The 19,273-nt window shown below is 51.1% G+C and overlaps 1 protein-coding gene across 1 annotated transcript; it reads right to left on the reverse strand.

Moving 5' to 3' along the window:
• Window positions 1-9,904: 9,904 nt before the first annotated feature.
• SLC22A13 (solute carrier family 22 (organic anion/urate transporter), member 13) lies at window positions 9,905-18,801 on the reverse strand. The gene is made up of 10 exons (XM_004676308.2): window positions 18,370-18,801; window positions 13,660-13,763; window positions 13,248-13,402; window positions 12,839-13,007; window positions 12,499-12,619; window positions 12,323-12,417; window positions 11,840-12,054; window positions 11,535-11,643; window positions 10,749-10,964; window positions 9,905-10,534 (listed from the first exon to the last, which is right to left on the reverse strand). The coding sequence occupies exons 1-10, from the start codon at window positions 18,745-18,747 to the stop codon at window positions 10,441-10,443; spliced, it is 1,656 nt and encodes a 551-aa protein (XP_004676365.1). The 5' UTR covers window positions 18,748-18,801; the 3' UTR covers window positions 9,905-10,440.
• Window positions 18,802-19,273: the final 472 nt, after the last annotated feature.

Consider the following 19,273-nt stretch of genomic DNA (forward strand, 5'->3'; position numbering starts at 1 on the left):
TGCATTCCACCCTGGGATCTTTAGCTCTCTTAATTATTTAAAAAATTACCCATGTTGGGGTTCACTCTTGGAGCTATAAAATCCTATGTGTTTTGACAAATGCCTAGGTCATGAATCTACTGATTAGAGTATCAGAGAGAAATTTCTCTGTGCTAAAAAATTCTGTTCTCCATCTTGCAAACATTCCTCTTTCCTCTCCACTGCTTGGCAACCATTAATTTTTGTCGTTTCCAGAATATCATATAGCCAGAATAGCTAAGAATGGCTCCTTTCACTCAGTGATATGCATTCATGTCCTTGCATGAGCTAACAGGTTTTTTTCAAACTTACCACTAAATAATTTTCCACCATATCCCCATATTTAGTTTGTTTATCCATTCACCCTTTGATGGGCATCTTGGTTGCTTCCAGTTTTGGGTAATTGTGAATAAAGCTGCTATAAACATTTGCTTGCAGGTTTTAATGGGGACATAGTTTTCAAATCCGTTGGGTAAATACCTAGGAACACAAATGCTGGATCATATGCTAAAGCTATGTTTAATCTTTGTAAGAAACTGCCAAACTGCCTTCCAAAGTAGCTGTACCATTTTGCACTCCCACAAGCAATGAATAAGAATTCTTGTTCTGCATTCTAGCCAGCAATTGGCACTAACAGTTTACTGGATTTTATCCATTGTAATAGATGTACAAGGTCACTCATTCTTTTATTTTTTTCATTTGTTTAAATCACCATCCCTAATAACAAGAGTGCAAAACATCTTTTTCATATGCTTTTTTTTTTTGCCATCTGTATATCTTCTTTGATGAATTCTCTCTTGAGATGTTTTTGCTCATTTTTAAATTGGAATGTCATTTTCTTAATTTTGAATTTTGAATTATTTGTATATTTCAGGCATCAGTCTTTTATCAGATATATGTTTTGCAGATATTTTCTCCAGCCTATGTCTAGTCTTTTCATTCTCTTAATAGCCTTTATGCAGAGCAGAAGTTTTTAATCCTGTTAAAGATTTATTTATTTATGCATACAGAATTGGGGTACAGGCCAAAAGTGCAGGCTTGTGAGAGGATTAACCAGGGACAGAGTGGGGAGCAGAACAGGCAGATCGACGAAGTACACTGCTGAGGGGAGCAGCCTGCGAGACAGGAGAGGTCTGTTGTGCCATGTGGATCACCTCTGGGGTCCGGAATTGAACTCACACTAAAATGGCTGTGGCTAGCTTGCAGTGCTGCGTCCTAACCCACTGCACTACCAGGGAGGGCCAAGATTTTTAATTCTAAGAAAAGTCAACTTAGCATATCTTTCTTTCATAGATTTTGCATTTGGCATATTCATTGCCAAACCCAAAATGACCTAAATTTTCTTCTGTTTTCAGAAATTTTATGTTTTTTGTTTGTTTGTTTGTTTGTTTTACATATAGGTCTATCATCTACTTTGAGTTCATTTTCATAAAGGATATAAAAGCAGTACATATAACAGATTAGTATGTTTGCATATGGACATAAAATTATTCTAGTACTAGTTTTGAAAAGACAATCCTGAATCAATTGCTTTAGCTTCAATGATCTGTTGACCATATTTGTGTGGGCCTATTTTGTTCTATGGCTTTACATATCTATTACTTTGCCAATACAATGCTATTTTGATTATGGTAGCTTTATAGTAAGCTTTAAAATCAGTTAGTGTGTCTTCCAACTCTATTCTTTTTCACTATTGTGTTAACTCTTTTAGGTCTTTTGCTTTTCCATATGAATTTTAAAATTAGTTTGTTGGAAAGCAAAATAAAAACATGATTATGTTAATAGATGCTAAGAAAGTATTTGATGAAGTCCAACATCCATTTGTGATGACGGTCCTCGAAATTCTTGGGATAGAAGGAATATAACTTAACATAATAAAAGCCAGAGATAACAACCACACAGCTAATATTCTTAATGTTGAAAAACCTGGAAGCCTTTCTTTTAAGATCTGGAACAAGATCTTAACCACTCTCACCACTGCTTTTCAACATAATACTGGATATCCTAGCTAGAGCAATTAGACAAGCAAAAGACATATAAGGAAACCAAATAGGGAAATAAGAAGTAAAATTATCACTATTTGCAGATATGATAATATAGAGAGAGAACCCTAGAAACACCACAGAAAAACTAAATAAAATTACTTTGATGATATTTGGAAACTAACTTGCTGTGCTTTTGATTGAAATTGTAGAATTCTGCAGTAGAAAATATAGAAAGAAGGATGGAAATAGAAAGTCACCAGTTGGCAAGCATCACACTTATAATTGCTGCAGGCAAGAATCATTGATGGATATATTAAAACTCGAGACAAGAAACAGATGTCTGCATAATCTGAAAGTATCTCCCCACAAAATACTTATCAATTGAAATAGGAAGAGGAAAATAACTTTGGAGTGAAGAAACTTGGTTGACACTTCAATCAAGTGATCAAAATTAAAAATCACTAGTAATGGGGCATGCTGACATCAGGTAACCCTTGATATCATGCACTGAGAAGGCCACATCATTCCTGGTTTAAATATTGTATGATATGTAAGATGCTAACATTAGTAGAAGTGTGCCATGGGCGAATCTCTTTGCAACTCTAAATTATTTGAAACAAAATTTAAAAAAAAAATAGAGAAGTTGAAAGAGACATCATTTATAGTAGTAAGAAAATGTAAACTAGGGTAAAACTTAAGAAAATATGTGCAAGAAATCCAGTAGAATGGCTATTATTTAAAACACACACACATACACACACACAGACATACACACGCAGACACAAGTATTGGCAAGAAGCTAGAGAAATTGGAACCCTGTACACTGCTGATGGGAATGTAAAAAATAACAGTAGTCACTGTAGAAAAGTATGGCAGTTTCTCAAAAAAGTATAGGATTACCTCTTCTTCTGGCAATTCAAATTCTGGGTATAAGCCCAAACTATGTGTAGAAACTCAAACAGATAGTTGCATGCCAATATTCATAGTAGCATTATTTACAGCAGCCAAAGAGTAGAAACAACCCATGTGTCTGGGGGATGTATAGATAAGCAAAAGATGGCCTATACAAACAATGAAAGATTATTCATCCTTCAAAATAAATGAAATTCTGATACATGCTACCATATATCAGAAAACTTGAAAACCTTATGCTGAGTGAAATAAGCCAGTCACAGAAGACCAAATGCATAAATTCACTTACATAAGATACCTACAGTATCGAAATGATAGGAACAGAAAATAGTATGGTGGTTGTCAGGTCTGAGAGTAGGAAAGAACAAGGAATTTTTGTCTAATAGATACAAAGTTTCAATGGGGGAAATTGAGAAAATTCTCGAGATGAATGATATAAAATGTGAATCTACTCAATACATCTTAGAAATGTTCAAAAGAAATAAACTCATACAACTCAATAGCAAAACAACAAACAATCCAACTGAAAAAATGAGTGAAGTAGTTTTTTCAAGTATATAAATATAAATGACCAACAGATTCATGAAAAGATGTTCAATATTACTCACCACCAAAGAAATGCAAATCAAAATCACAAAGAGATAGGACCTCAAGCCAGCTAGAATGGCTATCAAAAAAACAACACAAGTGTTAGTAAGGATGTTAGCAAGGAAGGAGAAAAAAGAATCTTCCTACCCTTTGATAGGAATGTAAATTAGTCAGCCACTATGAAAAAAACATATGGAGGTTATATGATCCAAGAATCTCACTTCTTAGGTAGAAATCACTATCTCAAAACAGACTTTTGGGTTCTAGGGTTCACAGCAGTTATCACAATAACCAAGAGACAGAAATGTTCATGTCCACCATGGGTGCACACTTAAAGGTGTGGTATATGTACACAACAGAATATTATTTAGGTATGAGGAAAAAAGGAAACCCTGCTGCTTTGCACAATATAAATGGATCCTGAAAGCATCATACCAACTGAAATGAGACTGACAAAAATAAATACCACATGGTATCACTTATATGTGCAATTAAACAAAAATCAAACTCATAGAAACATGCAGAACTTGGAGGTTTTGCAGGTCTATGCCAAAGAACAGTCTGTATCAAGGTACGGGGCCTTGCTTTAAGCCACTAAGCCTCTGGTCATGTGTTACAGCAGTTACGGAAACTAATACCATGTTATGCACGGAGGCGAGTGGAGGGGCAGAGCAGATTTCCCAGGGAGGGAGAGAGGGTATCTGTGTTCCCACGGAGATTCAGCTTTCATGTCTGGAACCAGCTGTACCAACCTTCCCTGAAAGGTCCCCTTCAGCGTCCCCTGGGATCACCTGAATGCCTGCAGGATCACCTGAATGCCCAGGGCCCTGACAGTACAAGACCCCGCTACTGACCCCAAAGGTCCCTTTCCAGGTGGACAGGCCCCAGACAATTGGTTCTGAATGTACAAAAAAGGAGTCTGAATCCTGGAAAGGGGGCCAGAAGCGGCAGTTCATCACACCTGCGAACTCACTCTCCCCGTGAGGGCAGCCTGCTCCTTCCACAGTCTCCCCCAGCTGACCCTCTCCTGTGGGCTCCTGTCCATATCTGTGCTGAGCAAGCAGCCCCACAATTTCTAGGTATCATCATAATCGCCACCCTCCCCTACCTCCCAGACCCTCCTCCCTAAAGATAAGACCACAAGCGAAAGCCAGGGCCTACCTGACCCCAGTACAAGCCCAGGGGGGCTCTAGGAACTAGAGGAACCCAGGGTTTCATTGGTGGCCAGGGAGCAGTGTCACAATGGGATGGGGAAGTCCTGGGGCGCTGTGAGAATGGTGAGGAACTGCATTCCAGGAGCACAGCTCACCACACCCTCGGCACAGGTGGGTAGAGCAGGTTGAGAAAACCCCCTCATGAACCCACCCCAGACTGTTCCTGGGACATGGAGCGCCAGCCCTTCCCATAAAGACCCCAGGTCCACTGAGGGAAATTAGTCCATCCTTCCAGACACAACTTGCCCATCCCAGCCCTCATGCCTAGCGGGGAGAAAGTTTATAGACAAGAGAGTCAGCCAAGGAATTGGCCCTACCAGCAGAGGTGGCCCTCAGTGGCACTCTAGGCGGAAGACGCAAGTGCAGCCTCCCAACCAGTGGGTGGCGCTCATAACCTATGTGCTGGTAGAGGGTGGAGCTTCGAAACCCCACCCCCTGCGCAGGGGCCGATGGGAAATAGGGGCGGGGCTGAGCATCTTGGCAGTTAATCTGCTGGGCTTTGGGGCAGTTAAGCTGTTGAGGCTCTTGGCCAGTTAAATTGCTGGGGTTTTTGACCAGTTAAAACTGCTGGACTTTTGACACACAAGCTACTGGGCGCTTAGGCAGTTAAGCTACTGAGGCTCTGGGCCAGTTAAACTGCAAGGGGTTTGATCAGATAAACTACTGACTTTTAGCCAGATAACTGCTGGATTTAGGGGGAAGGCACGTAAATGGCTGAGGTTTTTAACCTGTTAGGCTTCTGGGGTTTGGGCAGTGGAACTGCTGGTGAGGAGGGGGTGTCTGAAGAAGCCACCAAATTTGCCACACAACGTTTTGGATTGGCCTTGGTTTCTCTGGTCAGTGCACGTTGCCTGGGGTGGAACAGACGACTTCTGGGCACAAGCCAGTCTGGGAGTTCCCTCTGGCTAGCTGTCTCCCCTCGCCCCACCCCTGTCTCACTCCTGTGTAAATAAAACTTGCTATCGTTTCATAGCAGGTACTTGCTTTTGGGTCTTGTTCTGTATGTCAGTGCTGGGGTCATCTCCCCTGGGGTGTGCTCAGTTTTAACTTCACTCCCAATGTTGGGTAGCGAAAGGAGAGTGTAAGCTAAAGATTTGGTCCTAAGATGACTGGGGAGCTGCCACATGATGAGTGGGGGAGAAGCTATCTGTAATGAGGTAGAGGAAGGGGAGGGGATGGTGGAAGTCAGAAATAGTCACTGATGAGAGCTGGAAAACAAGCTGATTTTAAAAAGCTGATAGGAATGCTGGTGAGGCTAATGAGCGTGCTGCCCAGAGCAGACTTGCCCAGTGTGACTCTAGCAGTCTCAGCAGTCGGGGTGCAGGGGCAAGCAGGCGGCCATCACGCTCATTCACTGCTATGACTTTGCTAGTTGGTACTGCCAAAGGGTTAAAGTGAAGGGGTTGGCAACAGAGAGGAATGATCTCTCAACAGAAATTGAAATAATGGCTTATATCCTCGAATCTCAGTATAGAGGACAGAGTGGGGAGAAATAACAAGGTTAACAGACCAGAGGCCCAATGAGGTTAAAGAAGGTGCTTTGGCCTGATCCATTATCCTCCCAAACCCTCAAATATATCCATTGAGACCTGGCTTCCCACCCCCTATCCTGGCCATGGGATGGGATTTGGAGGTAATTCAGGCTAGATTTGAGGTGGTTCTCATTGTGGGATTAGTGGCTTGGTAGGAGAGACCGAGATCTTGTCCTCACCACACACATGTGCCGAGGGAAGTGTCTAAGTGACCAAAAGGTCTTTTGCTCACCACTCAGCCAAACTCCTTCGCGAGAATGTCTTTTCACAAAGGAATTCATTACATGCAAGGGAGACACCCAGGGGAGGGGTCAGCAGGACTAATAGCCTAAAAGAGCCTGCTTCCCTGAATGGTGGGGTGCTATGACTACATGGGGGTGGGGAGGGCAATGTTAGGAGTTGTGGGAGAGAAAAGGAATGAAGGGCTTTGCATTCCGGGGTCCCCGGAATGTCCAGGCAGTACAGGCTTTTGAGTTAACATTTTTTATTTTCTTCAGCAGAGAGTGTTCTATTGGGGCTCACAGCCTGTAAAATCCAGCAGATGCCCTGATGTTAGCAACATGGAGGGACAGAGAGAATTTCGTTAGAACATTTAGAGAATAAATTGTGAAGGGAGCAGTTTAGTGAAGGGAGAACAAAAGGTGCTTAGTCTTTCATCCTACTGAGTTCTTGAACTAAGAACTTAGTTCTTAGTTGAAGCTATAGGTGGGGGGTGGGGAGTCACAGCTTCATGGGCACAAAGAGGAGGTGGCGATCTGCCAGCCAGACCTGCTGGCACCCTGATCTTGGATGTCCAACCTCAGGAACTGCGAGGAGACAAATCCCTGTTTTCAGCCACCCTGTCCGTAGTGCTCTGTTTCCACAGCCTGGACACGCTAAGACTGGTGGGAATGTCGAACAAAACAGCCCAGACTGGACCTGGGGCCAGAGAGAGGGATGTCTGCTTTCGAGGACCCTTCAGTCCCCTGTGCTACAAAGTTTTGGGATTTTGGAGGATATGAATTTCTCCAAGATAGCGGCAGGGCTGGAGTGGAAGGGATGGCCAAGAACCAGGTTGTTTTAGTGAATGAGGCAGTGGCAGTTGGAAGTCAAGTGAGCGAGGAAGAGGTTCTATACGAGGTTTTTACAAGTGGCAGGGGCCATGGTATACCGGACAGAATCGGAGCCACAGGGCTCTCCTTCACCACTCTGGCAGGAAATGCTTCTGAGAGGGCTGAGGACTCTACCACTTCTGCTCCAGCAGTGCCAGAGACACAGGCTAAGACCAGGGGTGGCAACAAGTTGGGGCCAGGTCAGGGGAACAATGTTGAAAAAGTCATCCACAGGGACAGTGTTGGTGTCCCCTGGGCTTTGAACACTGAAGTGTTGAACATGAGATGCCCGTTGTGTTGACTTCGGAGTGTCTCCAAGGAGGACAGGCCTGGGCCGAGTGGCCAGGACGTTTCTTTCGGTAAAACCAAAAGAAACTGAGGTGCCAAATTCTGCACCCAGGACACAGGCCAGAGGAGCCACCATGGGAAAAGGGTCCCAGCTCCTGGCTCCCTCTGAGATCCAGCCTCCTGTAGAATCCACCACTGTCACCCCGCTTCTGTCATCAGACCGTTGTGAGGGTACAAGGAACTCCCTAATGCGTGCGCCTGACTCCACCACCCAATCACGCCCTGCCTGGTTTCTCTGCTCCTGCTTTTGCCCTCTTCCAACACAATCTTCAAATAGATTTTTAGTCCTATTGGGTCTTTCCTCTCTTTAGGGAAAAAAGAAAAGCATGACTTTTTTTTGCCCCAAAAACAAAGCTCAAAATTAAGAGTGTGGCCTTACACATCCCATCTGTGCCCAGTGCTACAAACCCCAGAAATTCTTCCAGATATAAACCTGCCCATTGCCCTTCTTTACCCCCCAAAGCACTCTGTCTCCCCTTCATATGGCCTGCAGTTCTCTCCCAACATGTCCACCACTGGGGGCCTTCCACACCCCACAACAAGGTCAGCTGCCTTGCTTAACACAAGTACCTCTCCTTATCCCTGGCATTTGCACTGGCACTGGAGAGTTTATAGCCGCAGATGACTCGTGGATAGCTGTTCCTAGCATGCTCCTGAGAGCAGGCTGACATACACGGGGCCCCCTGACAGATGAGTGAGTGAGGGGTCAGTGAGCAAGACAGAACCCAGCTTGGGGACTCGGCCCTGCCCCACGCTGGCAGAGCTTGGGTGGGTGGGAGGTGGTCCTCTCTTCCTATCTCCTGGAGCTTGGGGGACAGACTGCTGGAGGCTTTCCCATTCACCCCCAGCTGGCCACCCAAGATCAGAATCCCAGAGGATCACTGGAAAAGAGCCAATGATGTCACCCATTCTAAACTGGGACACTGGGAGCCCAGAAGAGGAGACCCCCTGCCCTGGAGGCCAGAGATGCGAGCTGAATCCTGATTGTTCTTTGTGGAACATCCAGTGAAGAGCCGCCGCAGCCCCGTTGGGGCCTGCCACTGTCTGACCCCCACCACCCCAAGCCCCTTTCTATCTTGCTCCTCAAGTAAAGTCAAAAACAGCCTGCAGACCTCCTCAGTGGTCCTCACCTCAGCTGCAGACCCACAGCAGCAACTGCTAAGGACTCTCCACCTGTAAACCAGAACAAGTCACAGGGCACATTTGAGCACATAAGGAGAAAAATCTTCCTCCCCTAAGTCCGCAATCCCTAGAAAACTTTAAGTCTCTGAAGACCTTCCCAAAGGCAATCAGTCAATGTGTGAGGCTTGAGCCTATTTAAGTCCCTTTCCAGGAGTGAAGCACATTTTGCCTCAAAGGGACACAACGAACTCGAGGAAACTGCCTTCAGCTGGAAAAGTCACACAGGGCATGTCCGCGGGGGGACTGCTTGTGCCAAAAAGGAATTTTGAGTGTTGGATTGAGCTCAGGACTCCCGTCAGTATACACTCAAGAGAGTGTTCGCCTACAAAGAAGAGAACCTCGAGTAGTACACATCCATGTATTCAAAAGAGGCTCCAGCCCCCCACACTGGACTTACAAAGACAACCAAACCCTTAGCTACCACTCCCTGCAGTCCACTTAGAAGAGGGAGAGGAGCAGAGGGAGAGAGTATCGGAAAGAACACTAACTTGGGGTCAGGGATACCTGTGGAAGGAGAGACTGAACCCCACTGTGGTGTGAGGTGAGGTGGAGACGCCTTTGAAGTCCGGACAAGGGGAGGGCCCCCCCAGTGTGGTGGCATGAAGCTGTGTGCTGTTAGTGCGGGCCAAGTAGGTGCCGGGCGAGTCGGCTGGCTTGAGGCGACTCCAGGAGACCCCACGAGGGCTGTCTTCTGAGGCAAGGTTGGCACAGGAGAGACCACGTGGGAGCAAAGCTGGGCGGCAGCTGGAAAGGGCCCCAGAGGTCAGTGGTGGGAAGGCTGCTCATACTGAGGAACAATGAGAGAGCCCGAGGGGGTCTCTGGGCAACACACAGTTCCTGTCTGGTCTGCGAGGAGCTTTTAGACGCCTGCTGGATGGCGGATGGCCAGCCAGCGTGAGTCCGGAGGGCACTTCAGCCAGAGGCCTGAGGGCCAGTGGCCCAAACACCTCCGCCCTTCCCCTAGCCCTGAACTGCCCACTGGCTGTGCAGCAGTCAGGTCCAGCAGGTTGTGAAAGGGAAGAGGGGCACAGGGGAATAGGACCCACCTCGTCCCCCACTGCTGGCCCCCGAGTCACGCCGGCTGGGCACAAGCGAGCACCCCAACCTTCTCTTTAGTCTTTGCTTCCGCAAGCCTGGCCAGAACCCACACTCTCACATTTCTCCTCTTCCTACTCCCACATACTTGGAAAAGCCCTACATAGGTGTTCTGGTTTGGGTTTGACACTGTTTTGAGGACAGGGGACCCCAGAAGGGGACACTGTTTCTGGGGTCTAAGGTGAGGGGTCTCTAATGAGGCTGCCAGAGAACAAGCTAAGCCCGAAACACAACCTGGACCCTACGCCAGGGCAGGGTTTTAGGGGTGGGACTCTGGGGATAACAAAGGGGATGGAAGGAGGGAAGTGGTCTCCCCTCATCTTCTGTTTTGGGCTCCACAGCATGCAGCTGGTGCTGGGCCAGGTCTCGGCGGCTCCGTCCAATGCAAGGCTGGCCTGCTCATGGGTTGCAGCCATCTCCAGGGTCAGGTGTAGGCAGCTCCCTGTTAGTGCTGGTCTGGCTCCTCCAGACACCATCAGAAGTATGTGCTGCTCACAAAGGCCACCCCTGCCCTGGAAGTTTTCCCTGTGTCCTCCGCTTCCTTTTCCGAAGGTGCTGACTCCAGAGACCTGGAGGGAGCAGAAAGCTGTCACTCATCAGGAGCTGGCCCCATGGCGCTGCCCCTCACCAACAGCACCCCAAATATAGGGAATGCTAACCCAGAGCCAGTTACACGTCTGTGTTTCCGGAGGCCCCCATGTTGAGCATAAGTAACAATGGACAAATGGTGAGGGAGAGGCCTGACCTTCTGGTGGGGGCCACTGGTGGGAGCAAGCAGCTTACCGTGGGCGGGGCCCCTGCTCCAGGTCTTGGATGGTGTCCTTCAGGGTCTGGCCACGTGTCTCTGGCAGTAGGGCACAGAGCAAGCCCACTCCAATGGGGAGGCTGCCGTAGATGACCATGGGCAGGGCTTTGTGGTATTCGCCCAGCAGGATCACCAGTGGTGTGATGATGCCCCCAATCCTCGAGAAGACGCCCACCAGGCCCATGCCTGTCTGCCTGGGGGTGGCCAGAACAAAGTGAATGGACCCAACCTCCACCCTGGCCTGCTGCTTCCCAGGCTGCACGCAGCCTCAAAAGGGCCCAGATCCCCGCCGTGGCTGCCACCAGCTGCAGGGTGTTGGGGCCCTCCCAGTGCACCCAGCCTTCCCACTCTCTATCCCTGTGCACTGAGCCCACTTAAAATTTCACCATGAGCCATGTTTCTCCCTTTAGGCTTCTCTGTCTCCTCCTACACCCCCACAATCCACCGTCCACCAAACCCCAGGTCAAAGGTTACATGCGCCTATGTCCCCAAGCACCCCGGACCCCACCTGGGTGTCCCTTCTTCTGGGCCGTTCATTCTGAGATTTCCCCCTCATTCCAGTCCTGACCAGAGCAGAACATGGCTCCCTCTGTATCCGTTCTCCACCAGCATGGGGACAGATCAGAGGCTTGGAGTAGATTTCTAGCGACCCTGCACCCCACTGCTGTGCTAACGCCAGCCCCCTTAGCTATGTGGCAAGACCGTGAGGGGGGGACGGCCAAAGCCAGGGTCCCAGATGCAGAAGAGCAGGAGGCAGCGCTTACCGGAGCACGGTGGGGAAGAGCTCAGCTGAGTACACGTAGGAGATGGTAAACCCAGCAGCTGTGGCGAACTTCCCCACCACGGCCAGCGCAGTGACCACCTCGGGCAGATCTGGAGGAAGATGCGGTCAGCCCCATCACCACTGCCCATAGCCCCGCCCGCTGCCTGTCCACCCAGACTCCACCCTCTGTCTCTAAACCCCAGGGATGCCTCGCTCCCTAAAGGGAAGCAGGGACCATTGGCTGAGCCCATGGCCGCAGGGGACCCGGAGGGGGTGGGGGACAGGGGGGAAAGCCTGCCCTGGTACCTGCTGGGATGAAGATGATGATGATGCACATGAGGCCACCCAGAACCAGAGTCCCCATCTGGCTCCACTTGCGACCCAGCCACTGCATCATGAAGATGCTGGAGTAGCGGGCAGGCACCTCCACGGCCCCGAAGATCAGCTGCGTCAGGTAAATATCCAAGCCAAAGTCTCCCACTTGGAGACTCAGGCCGTAGTACCCCAGACTGTCCACAAACCTACAGAGTGTGCGAGAACCTGTCATCATTACGGGGTGATGAGACGCCCTGACACCGGGAGGGAGAGCCCACCCCGGCCTGAATTCACACCAAGAGGGCCTGAATTCACACCAAGAGGCGAGGGCACAGCCAGGGAGGGGCGGGCATTTGGAGACGGCCCACCCCGGCCAGAGCGCCCCTCCCACCACAGCCCGCTGGCTGACAAGGAGCCAGTAAGCGGCAGCCCTGTGGCTCAGGCCTCAGGGCAGGGCGTGGGCCATGCTCTCACCAGACGCAGAAGAGGATGAGGGTCACCTTCCGGAGATGGGGATGTCTGAAAAGATCCAGGGCATTCCCCGAGGGCCCTGTCTTCTCCATGGCCAGCTGGGAGGAAGACTCAGAGTGAGGGGACTGGTTGCACAGCCAGATTCAGAGGCGGGGCTGGCCCAGGCCTGCGACAAGTACCTGGTTCAGAAGCTCTGGGGAGAGTTTTCTCCTGTTGACCACAGCCGCCTTCTGGATCAATATTTTGGCCTCCTCAACCCTCCCCTGGGTCAGGAGCCACCGTGCAGATTCCGGCAGGACACTGTAGGTGGGAAATGGCTGTGACCCTGGGGCCTGGAGACCTGGGGCCTCCCCTGGATCCTTCTGGCTGTTCCAGCTTGCACAGGAAACTCACACCTCTGCAGGCTCCCTCCCCAGATGCGCCTCCTGGGGCCCGGGAGGTGAATATGAGCCTTGCTCACCAGCCATAGCTGGCACAGCTAACCCAGGGGCTCCTTGCCTCTGGGAAGCATCTTCTCACCAGAAGTAGAAGAAGAGCAGCAAGACAGGCGCTGTGCCAGCGATCTGGAAGAGCCGCCAGTTACGGACGCCATAGGCCAGTCCCGCCAGCACCATCAGCCCGATGGAGAAGGTACACTGGGCCAGGACCACAGCCTTAGTCCTCTGCGAGGGCCCCACCCACTCTGAAACTGCGAACAGAGAGACTGAGCCAGGGGCCAGGCCCTGCCCAGGAAGCCTGAGACTGGAGACCCGCCCTGTAGGGGTGGGAACCGAGACCCAGCACAGCAGGTGGGTCTGTGCCCGCTCTAGGTGGGTGCGAGGACCTGACAAGGCCCCGAGGCAGTCTGAAGAACACGGCCAACCCAGACAGACAGACCCAAGACCTCACCCTGTGACTGAGAACGACAGGATGACGGCCCGATACTCACGCAGGGCGACGTTGCTAAAGGTGTATCCAGCCACAGCAGTGGCCACAGCAAAGCGCAGGGTCATGTAGAGCTCAAAATTGGGCACGAAGGCCATGGCCAGGCCAAAGAGGGCGAAGAGCACCAGCTGCACCAGGATTGTGATCCTTCGGCCAATCCTGGGGTAATGAATGGACAGAGGTTGTGGGGGAGCGCCCTGCTGGGGCCTACCTGAGGGAAAAAGGAAGCCTGCCCTGGGCTCCAGCCTGCCCTGGGCTCACCACCTTGGGGGGGGACACAGGGCCCTAACCTGGGAGTCCATGGGGGAGGGGCAGGGCCTTACCCTAGAGGCCAGAGGGAGGGGCATGGTGGGGAGGTTGGGGGGGACCAGAGGCAGGAGTCAAGTGAGGCTGGGGCAGCCGGCCGGGGTTCTTACCAGTCGCAGAGAGGCCCAAAGATGAGGGCCCCAACGAGGAGCCCAGCCATGTACACTGACTGCGAGGTCTCCTTCAGGTACCTCCGATCACAAACCAGGTTGAACTAAGGCAGACACAGCAAGTGGGAGATGTCAGGCGTCTGGGGTCAGCGGACGCGGTTCCTTTATCATTTAGCCCACCCGCTAGGAACCAAACTCCTTGGCTCCCAAACTGTGTGCCAACGTACACCACGGCACCAGAATTAACTACGGGGATGCGTGTTTTAAAGTAGCGGGATACTTTACAAATTAAGGCAGTAGTCAACACCATGGAATTACACAAATTGCTCTCTCGGGAGAGTTAACATGAGATCACGCTACCTTCCTTGCAGCGGCATGTTAATCTGTGTGAAGTTGTGTTTTGGGCAGTTAGTGTGGAAAAAAAGGCAAGCACCTTGTGAAAATGTGGAACAGAAAGTGAGGGTGGTGGTAAAAAGTTATGCAGTCTCCAACAGGCATATACACCCTGCCAGTAATAGTCTTCATGAAGGAAATAAAAACACTTTCTTTTTTTCAAACAATTACTAAATTGTTAGTACTTGTTGCTTTGGACCAAATTACTTAATACATAGAGCTGTCAGGTATTTCCTTTCTCCTGGAGACACTCTTCAAGTCACCGACACAGAGCATACAAGGTTTGGAAGACTTTGCCCACTCATTGCTGCTTCCTAACCAACTGGGCATCTTCCCACACCCTGGGTACTGCTGTGACCCAGCTCGGCCTCTCCAAGTTTTCCCACCTGGCTGCAAAACCCCCCTGAAACTCCCATCATTCACGGGCAATCGGAATGCAGAGGAGCCCTCACACAACCCAGGAGGAAGGGAGACCAAGGTGGAGGGCGGCGGGCAGCGCGCACATGCACGCTCACGGGAGCTGGGGTCGGGGTACGGGGCTGCAGGGTAGGGAAAGATGCAGCAATGCCCCAGGGGCCCACTGAGGACGGCTGGGAAGCCGTGGAGCAAATACGTTGTCCATGTTGCTGCACCGTTTCTGCTGCACATGAGCGTCCATTAGGCGATGTAACTCACCTCTGCCCCTGCTGGTCTGTGGCCCCTGGGGGAGTTCTGTGCCCCCGAAACACTCGGTACACAAAGGCGTGTTTGGGGGGGATGGGTAAGGAGATACAACAGGACGTGTGAGCTCATGGAGACAGCTGCATGGCAATGTGTGTTTCCTGTGTTGGGTACTATGCTAAACGCACTTCATGCTTTCGGTATAATTCTGATCCAAACCCTTATAGTCCCCCAAGGGAGGAAGTTATGCAGATAACCCATGCTGGGAGAGGGGGAATTCAGAAGTCACCATCACCCAGGCAGGCACTGAAACTGAGTGAGAGCTAGGAATGTTTGTGGACCCAAGGAAGGAGCCCACAGCTGGCCAACTAGTCAACCACCGCCGTGTAGATGACATCCAGCAAATGTCCCAAATCATGGGACATCATACTAACCCTCAATATTCTCTCTGTGTAGAAGCAGAGACTGCTGTTAAGATTCAGAGAGATGCTTAAGAAATTAATCCGAGAGACACGGTTGTGCTCATACTTCTCAAAGACAACTGTTAAATTTTTAGAACTTTCACTGTGCGTCAAATGATTAACTGATGCCCCCAGAGAACGAAGCCGGGCGGGACAGAAATGGCCTCTGTTATTCCACCTAGTTCTAAGCTGCTTGGGTTTTGTCCAGTATCATCTTTACAGTTAGACACTGTGATATCTTTGTCAGTAGACACTATTTAGGATTAATAACTGAGCTCTGCTGCTGGCAGCCTCGGACGCTGGCATTGAGTGACTTTGAGCCTGTTAGCTGAGGTGTTGGCATCTCGGTTTCCAACGTACAAAGCAAGGACAGGATCTACCACACACTGGAGCTGATGGTATGAAGGGATGGACGCACGTGGCCCAGTGCCTGCCACGCAGGAAGGTCATGGTAATATTAGCTAAGGACACTCTGGCCCCTGCGTTCATGAAGCTGGCGGCCTGCAACGGACACCTCAGACCCGGGCTGTAGAGCCCTGAAGGCAGAAGTGCCAAGCCAGGGGGCCTTCACTGCCTCCCTGTCCTTGACACGCCTACCTCTCATTAGCACCTCACTCTAACTTCACCAGGGAGGTGTCGTTCCCATTCTGCAACTTGGTGAGGTGCCAGGGTGTATACCAAGCGCCAGGGGTGGCATCATGTTATAGATGAAGAATTTGAAAGGGGCTCCAATGTGGGGTTCCAGTCATGAACCTCCCCGGCCCTGGGTCCGACCCCCCCCACCCCACCCCTGCCTGCCAGTGGATGGCTGCGTCTGGGTTCTACCAAGGTCATCCACAACATCACATCACCTTCCCTTCTTTCGGACTCTCCAATGGCTCTCTTTGGACTGTAGGAGAAAAACCCAATTCCTCAGCACTATATCCAAGACCCTTTAGGAACTGACACTGTCTGCTTTCCCACCTCGTCCATGTGCTGGCAATCCTCCCCCGTGCCGGGCAGTTTCATGCCTCCACACACTGACATTCTCTCGGCACCCCCACCCCGCCCTCCCCATTCCTACTCTGTCTTTGGTACCAGGATACGTCACACTGTTGCTGCTGTTCATCGATGGTCTATTTCTCTCCCTCTTCAGAGGTTCACATGGACAGGGCTGGCAGCATTTTTCTTTTACTAAGGATTGGTACCCAGGAGATACTGGACACTAGGTGGAAAAGGAGAAATGCACCCTTTCCATTAAGAAGTGTACACTGTTTTTTCAAATTAGGATTGTTTATATTTCCGCTGACTATGAATCTGCTGGCTGTGACAGGGAAACTTGGGATGTCAGCTCAGGGGGCAGGCTCTGAGTTGGTGGGGAAACCCGCCTCATCGGTGGGAGACAGACAGAAACACTGATCCCAGGCGAGCTCCCCTCTGTTATGGGGGTGATGATGTGCAGGGGACGTCCCAACGGTGTACGTTCCCTTGGGAGTGGAAGGAGTGGGCCGTCCAACGTCCAATGCCAGCAGCAGACAGCCTAGGCTGATGGCAGAGGTCAGAGGCCCTGATTCCTGAGAGTGACCCATGCTCCTCTCACCCCTCTGCTCAGCCCTCTTCCAAGCACAGTGATCTGCTCCCTAGATGTACCACCTGCTTCCGACTGCCAGGTTTTCCTTCGGCTAACCTCTGTTTAAAAGGCCTCCCTCTCTTGTCTAGCAACACACTTCTGGTACTGATACCCAGTTCACATTCCACTTCCTTCAGGAAATTGCATGCTTTCTCCCTTTCTGGGGCAAAGCAAGTTCTGGCCTCAAAACCCACCCAGCCCTTTCTCACTCTGCAAGGAGCCAAGAGCTCCCCGTGACCACCAGGGGCCCTTGGAGAAGGAAACAGCGGCCTCCCACCTCCACTGTTCCCTTCACAGTCAGTACTCAAGGGACTTTGATTGAAGCTAAAGAACAGTCCAGCACAGGGAGTAGACAGGGCCAGTGTGGGCACTGGGAGATACGGAAGCTTGAAGGATGATATCCACCGGGTGGGGGGAGTTTACATGTGGCAAGGGAGAACACGAGGACCCTTGGGGGCTGGGAGATCATGGGGACTGGAGCTGGGGAGAGCGTGGGGGGGGCAGTAAAGAGGAGACTGGGCCAGGCTGGGCTGGACCTAGAGGCTGGGAGGGCCCCTAAGTTACCCTTGCCCCAGCCAGCGGCAGTATGAGCTGGAGGATCAGAGGGAGCCAGGCATAGCCCCAGGATGCCAGGGTTCTAAGGTGGGTTTAAATGTGAACGTTTTATTAAAAGCAAATGTTTGCCTTTGGTTAAAATGTCCTCAGAAGAGTCTGAAAAATACTTTTTTTTTTTTAACCCATGGGGTGGAGGGAATGAATGTTTGATCTCTGGACTCCAGATCCCCTCGCCACAAAGGCACAGGATTTGCCACCATAAAGGTGACGGAGGCAGATCTTCCCAGAAACACCAGCCCTCTGGTCTGTGGTGTCCTGCAGGGAACTGGGCAGCAGCTCCCCCCCCACCAGCCTCCCAGAGGAGCCCCAGCTCCACAGCCACGTCATTGTGAGGCTGTCTCCCCACACTGCCTCAACCCCACTGCCTGTGGAGCAAGAGAGGTTTCTGAGGCCCCCACTGGCTTTGAGGCTGCTGGAGGGGACCTCTTCCTGTTCATCTCCCTGGGTCCTTCCTAAGAAAATGAATTTGACAAGAACAAATGCTGAGTGTCTACAGGACACGCCCTGGAGCCCACTGCCCGCCAGCATCGCAGGCAGAGGCCTAGAGAGAAGCTGAAAGGCGGGAAGGGGGTGGCGGACAGGGAAGGGGGTCACTTGAGAGTCGGGGAAGCAGGGAAGCAGGCAGACATGCCGTGGCTACTGAAAGATCCAGGCCAAGAGACAGACCAACGGGCCCCCTTTGTGCCTATCAAGACAGGGCCACAGGAGGGCACAGGAAAGAGGTGGGCAACTGGGCAGGCAGGCAGAGATAAAGGGACAGATCAACGTGAATGGGCAGGCGAAGACAGAACAGCCAGAGAAAATGGACAGGGAGGCAGACGGGCCAATAGACAGGCAGCAAAGTGAAAATGAGGTGTCCCAGTGGGCAGTCAGATGGGCATGGGGGCAGCGGGGCAAGAGCAGACACGCCGGAGACCAGGAGTGGAGGGTCAGGATGAGGAAGCAGTGGGCACTCGGGCAAGGCAGCCCTACCTCATTCTGTAGGGACGGGGCCCTGCGGTCAGGATACTCCCACCCCGAATCGCAAGGCTGTGTCTCATTGAAGCGGTGGGCGAGGATGTCCTCCAGGCTGGCATTGGCAGGGGGTGGCCGGAACATGAGGCAGGGCTCGGGGCGGCCCGCCGCGCCCAGGGGCACGCTCAGGGACAGCTGCTCCGCTGCGCTGAGGTTGAAAGTGTGGTTCTTGACCCAGGCCACTGAGCAGTGGTGGGTCTCATCCAGGACCATGAAGATCTGGGAAAACATGTGGAAGGAAGACAGGAAGTTGGGGATACTCAGCATTACCAGCAGCCACTTCTGGAAGCGTCCAAAGTTGCCTATTTCGGTCAGGACTTGGGAGAATTCTGCCATGTCTGCTGGTTGCTGCCTCCTGGCGCGGAGGCCACCAGACAGCTCTGCAGCCTGGCTCTGGGGCACTTTCTCCTCTGGGCAGTAGTGACAGCTGCATTAATGTTTAATCCAGCCTTGCCCATTTCCACCTGTCACACCGCAGCTCCCCAGCTGTGGCCTGGGAAGGACAGAGTACGATGAAAAAACAGCCTACTCTGCCTTGCAGAACCTGAGGATTTTTAGTGATTGAGATGGACACAGGCATCACCAGAGGATCTGCCCCTTTATCTCTGCCTGCAGGCAGGCACCCCTCCCCGTTCCAGTTGCAGCATCCTAATTAATCCACCGCTCAAACCCCTCGCTCAAACCCCTCGGAATACAATGGGATCCATTCTGAGAACAGTTGCAACACTCTGGGGAAACCCTTTCTTGAAGGGGATCTGCCCGCTGAGCGGCCAGGTCAGGTGAGCGGCCAGGACCCTTCCTACACATTCATCCTGCCAGCAGCCTCCGGCCCCGGTATATACCTTTCTTCTTGTGGGTGGCC

This window comes from Condylura cristata, unplaced genomic scaffold (assembly GCF_000260355.1).
Source record: "Condylura cristata isolate star-nosed mole 26May11 unplaced genomic scaffold, ConCri1.0 scaffold00004, whole genome shotgun sequence".
NCBI classification, from domain to species: Eukaryota; Metazoa; Chordata; class Mammalia; order Eulipotyphla; family Talpidae; genus Condylura; species Condylura cristata.

What these genes read in the sequence shown, in the direction of transcription:
- SLC22A13 (XM_004676308.2), bottom strand. Translation starts at nt 18,747, where the DNA reads ATGGCAGAATTCTCCCAAGTCCTGACCGAAATAGGCAACTTTGGACGC. An exon ending in CTGCTCTTCTTCTACTTCTG is followed by an intron (nt 12,620 to 12,838) that starts GTGAGAAGATGC and finishes TCCCACCTACAG; the next exon opens with TGTCCTGCCGGAATCTGCAC. An exon ending in CATCATCTTCATCCCAGCAG is followed by an intron (nt 11,644 to 11,839) that starts GTACCAGGGCAG and finishes ATCTTCCTCCAG; the next exon opens with ATCTGCCCGAGGTGGTCACT.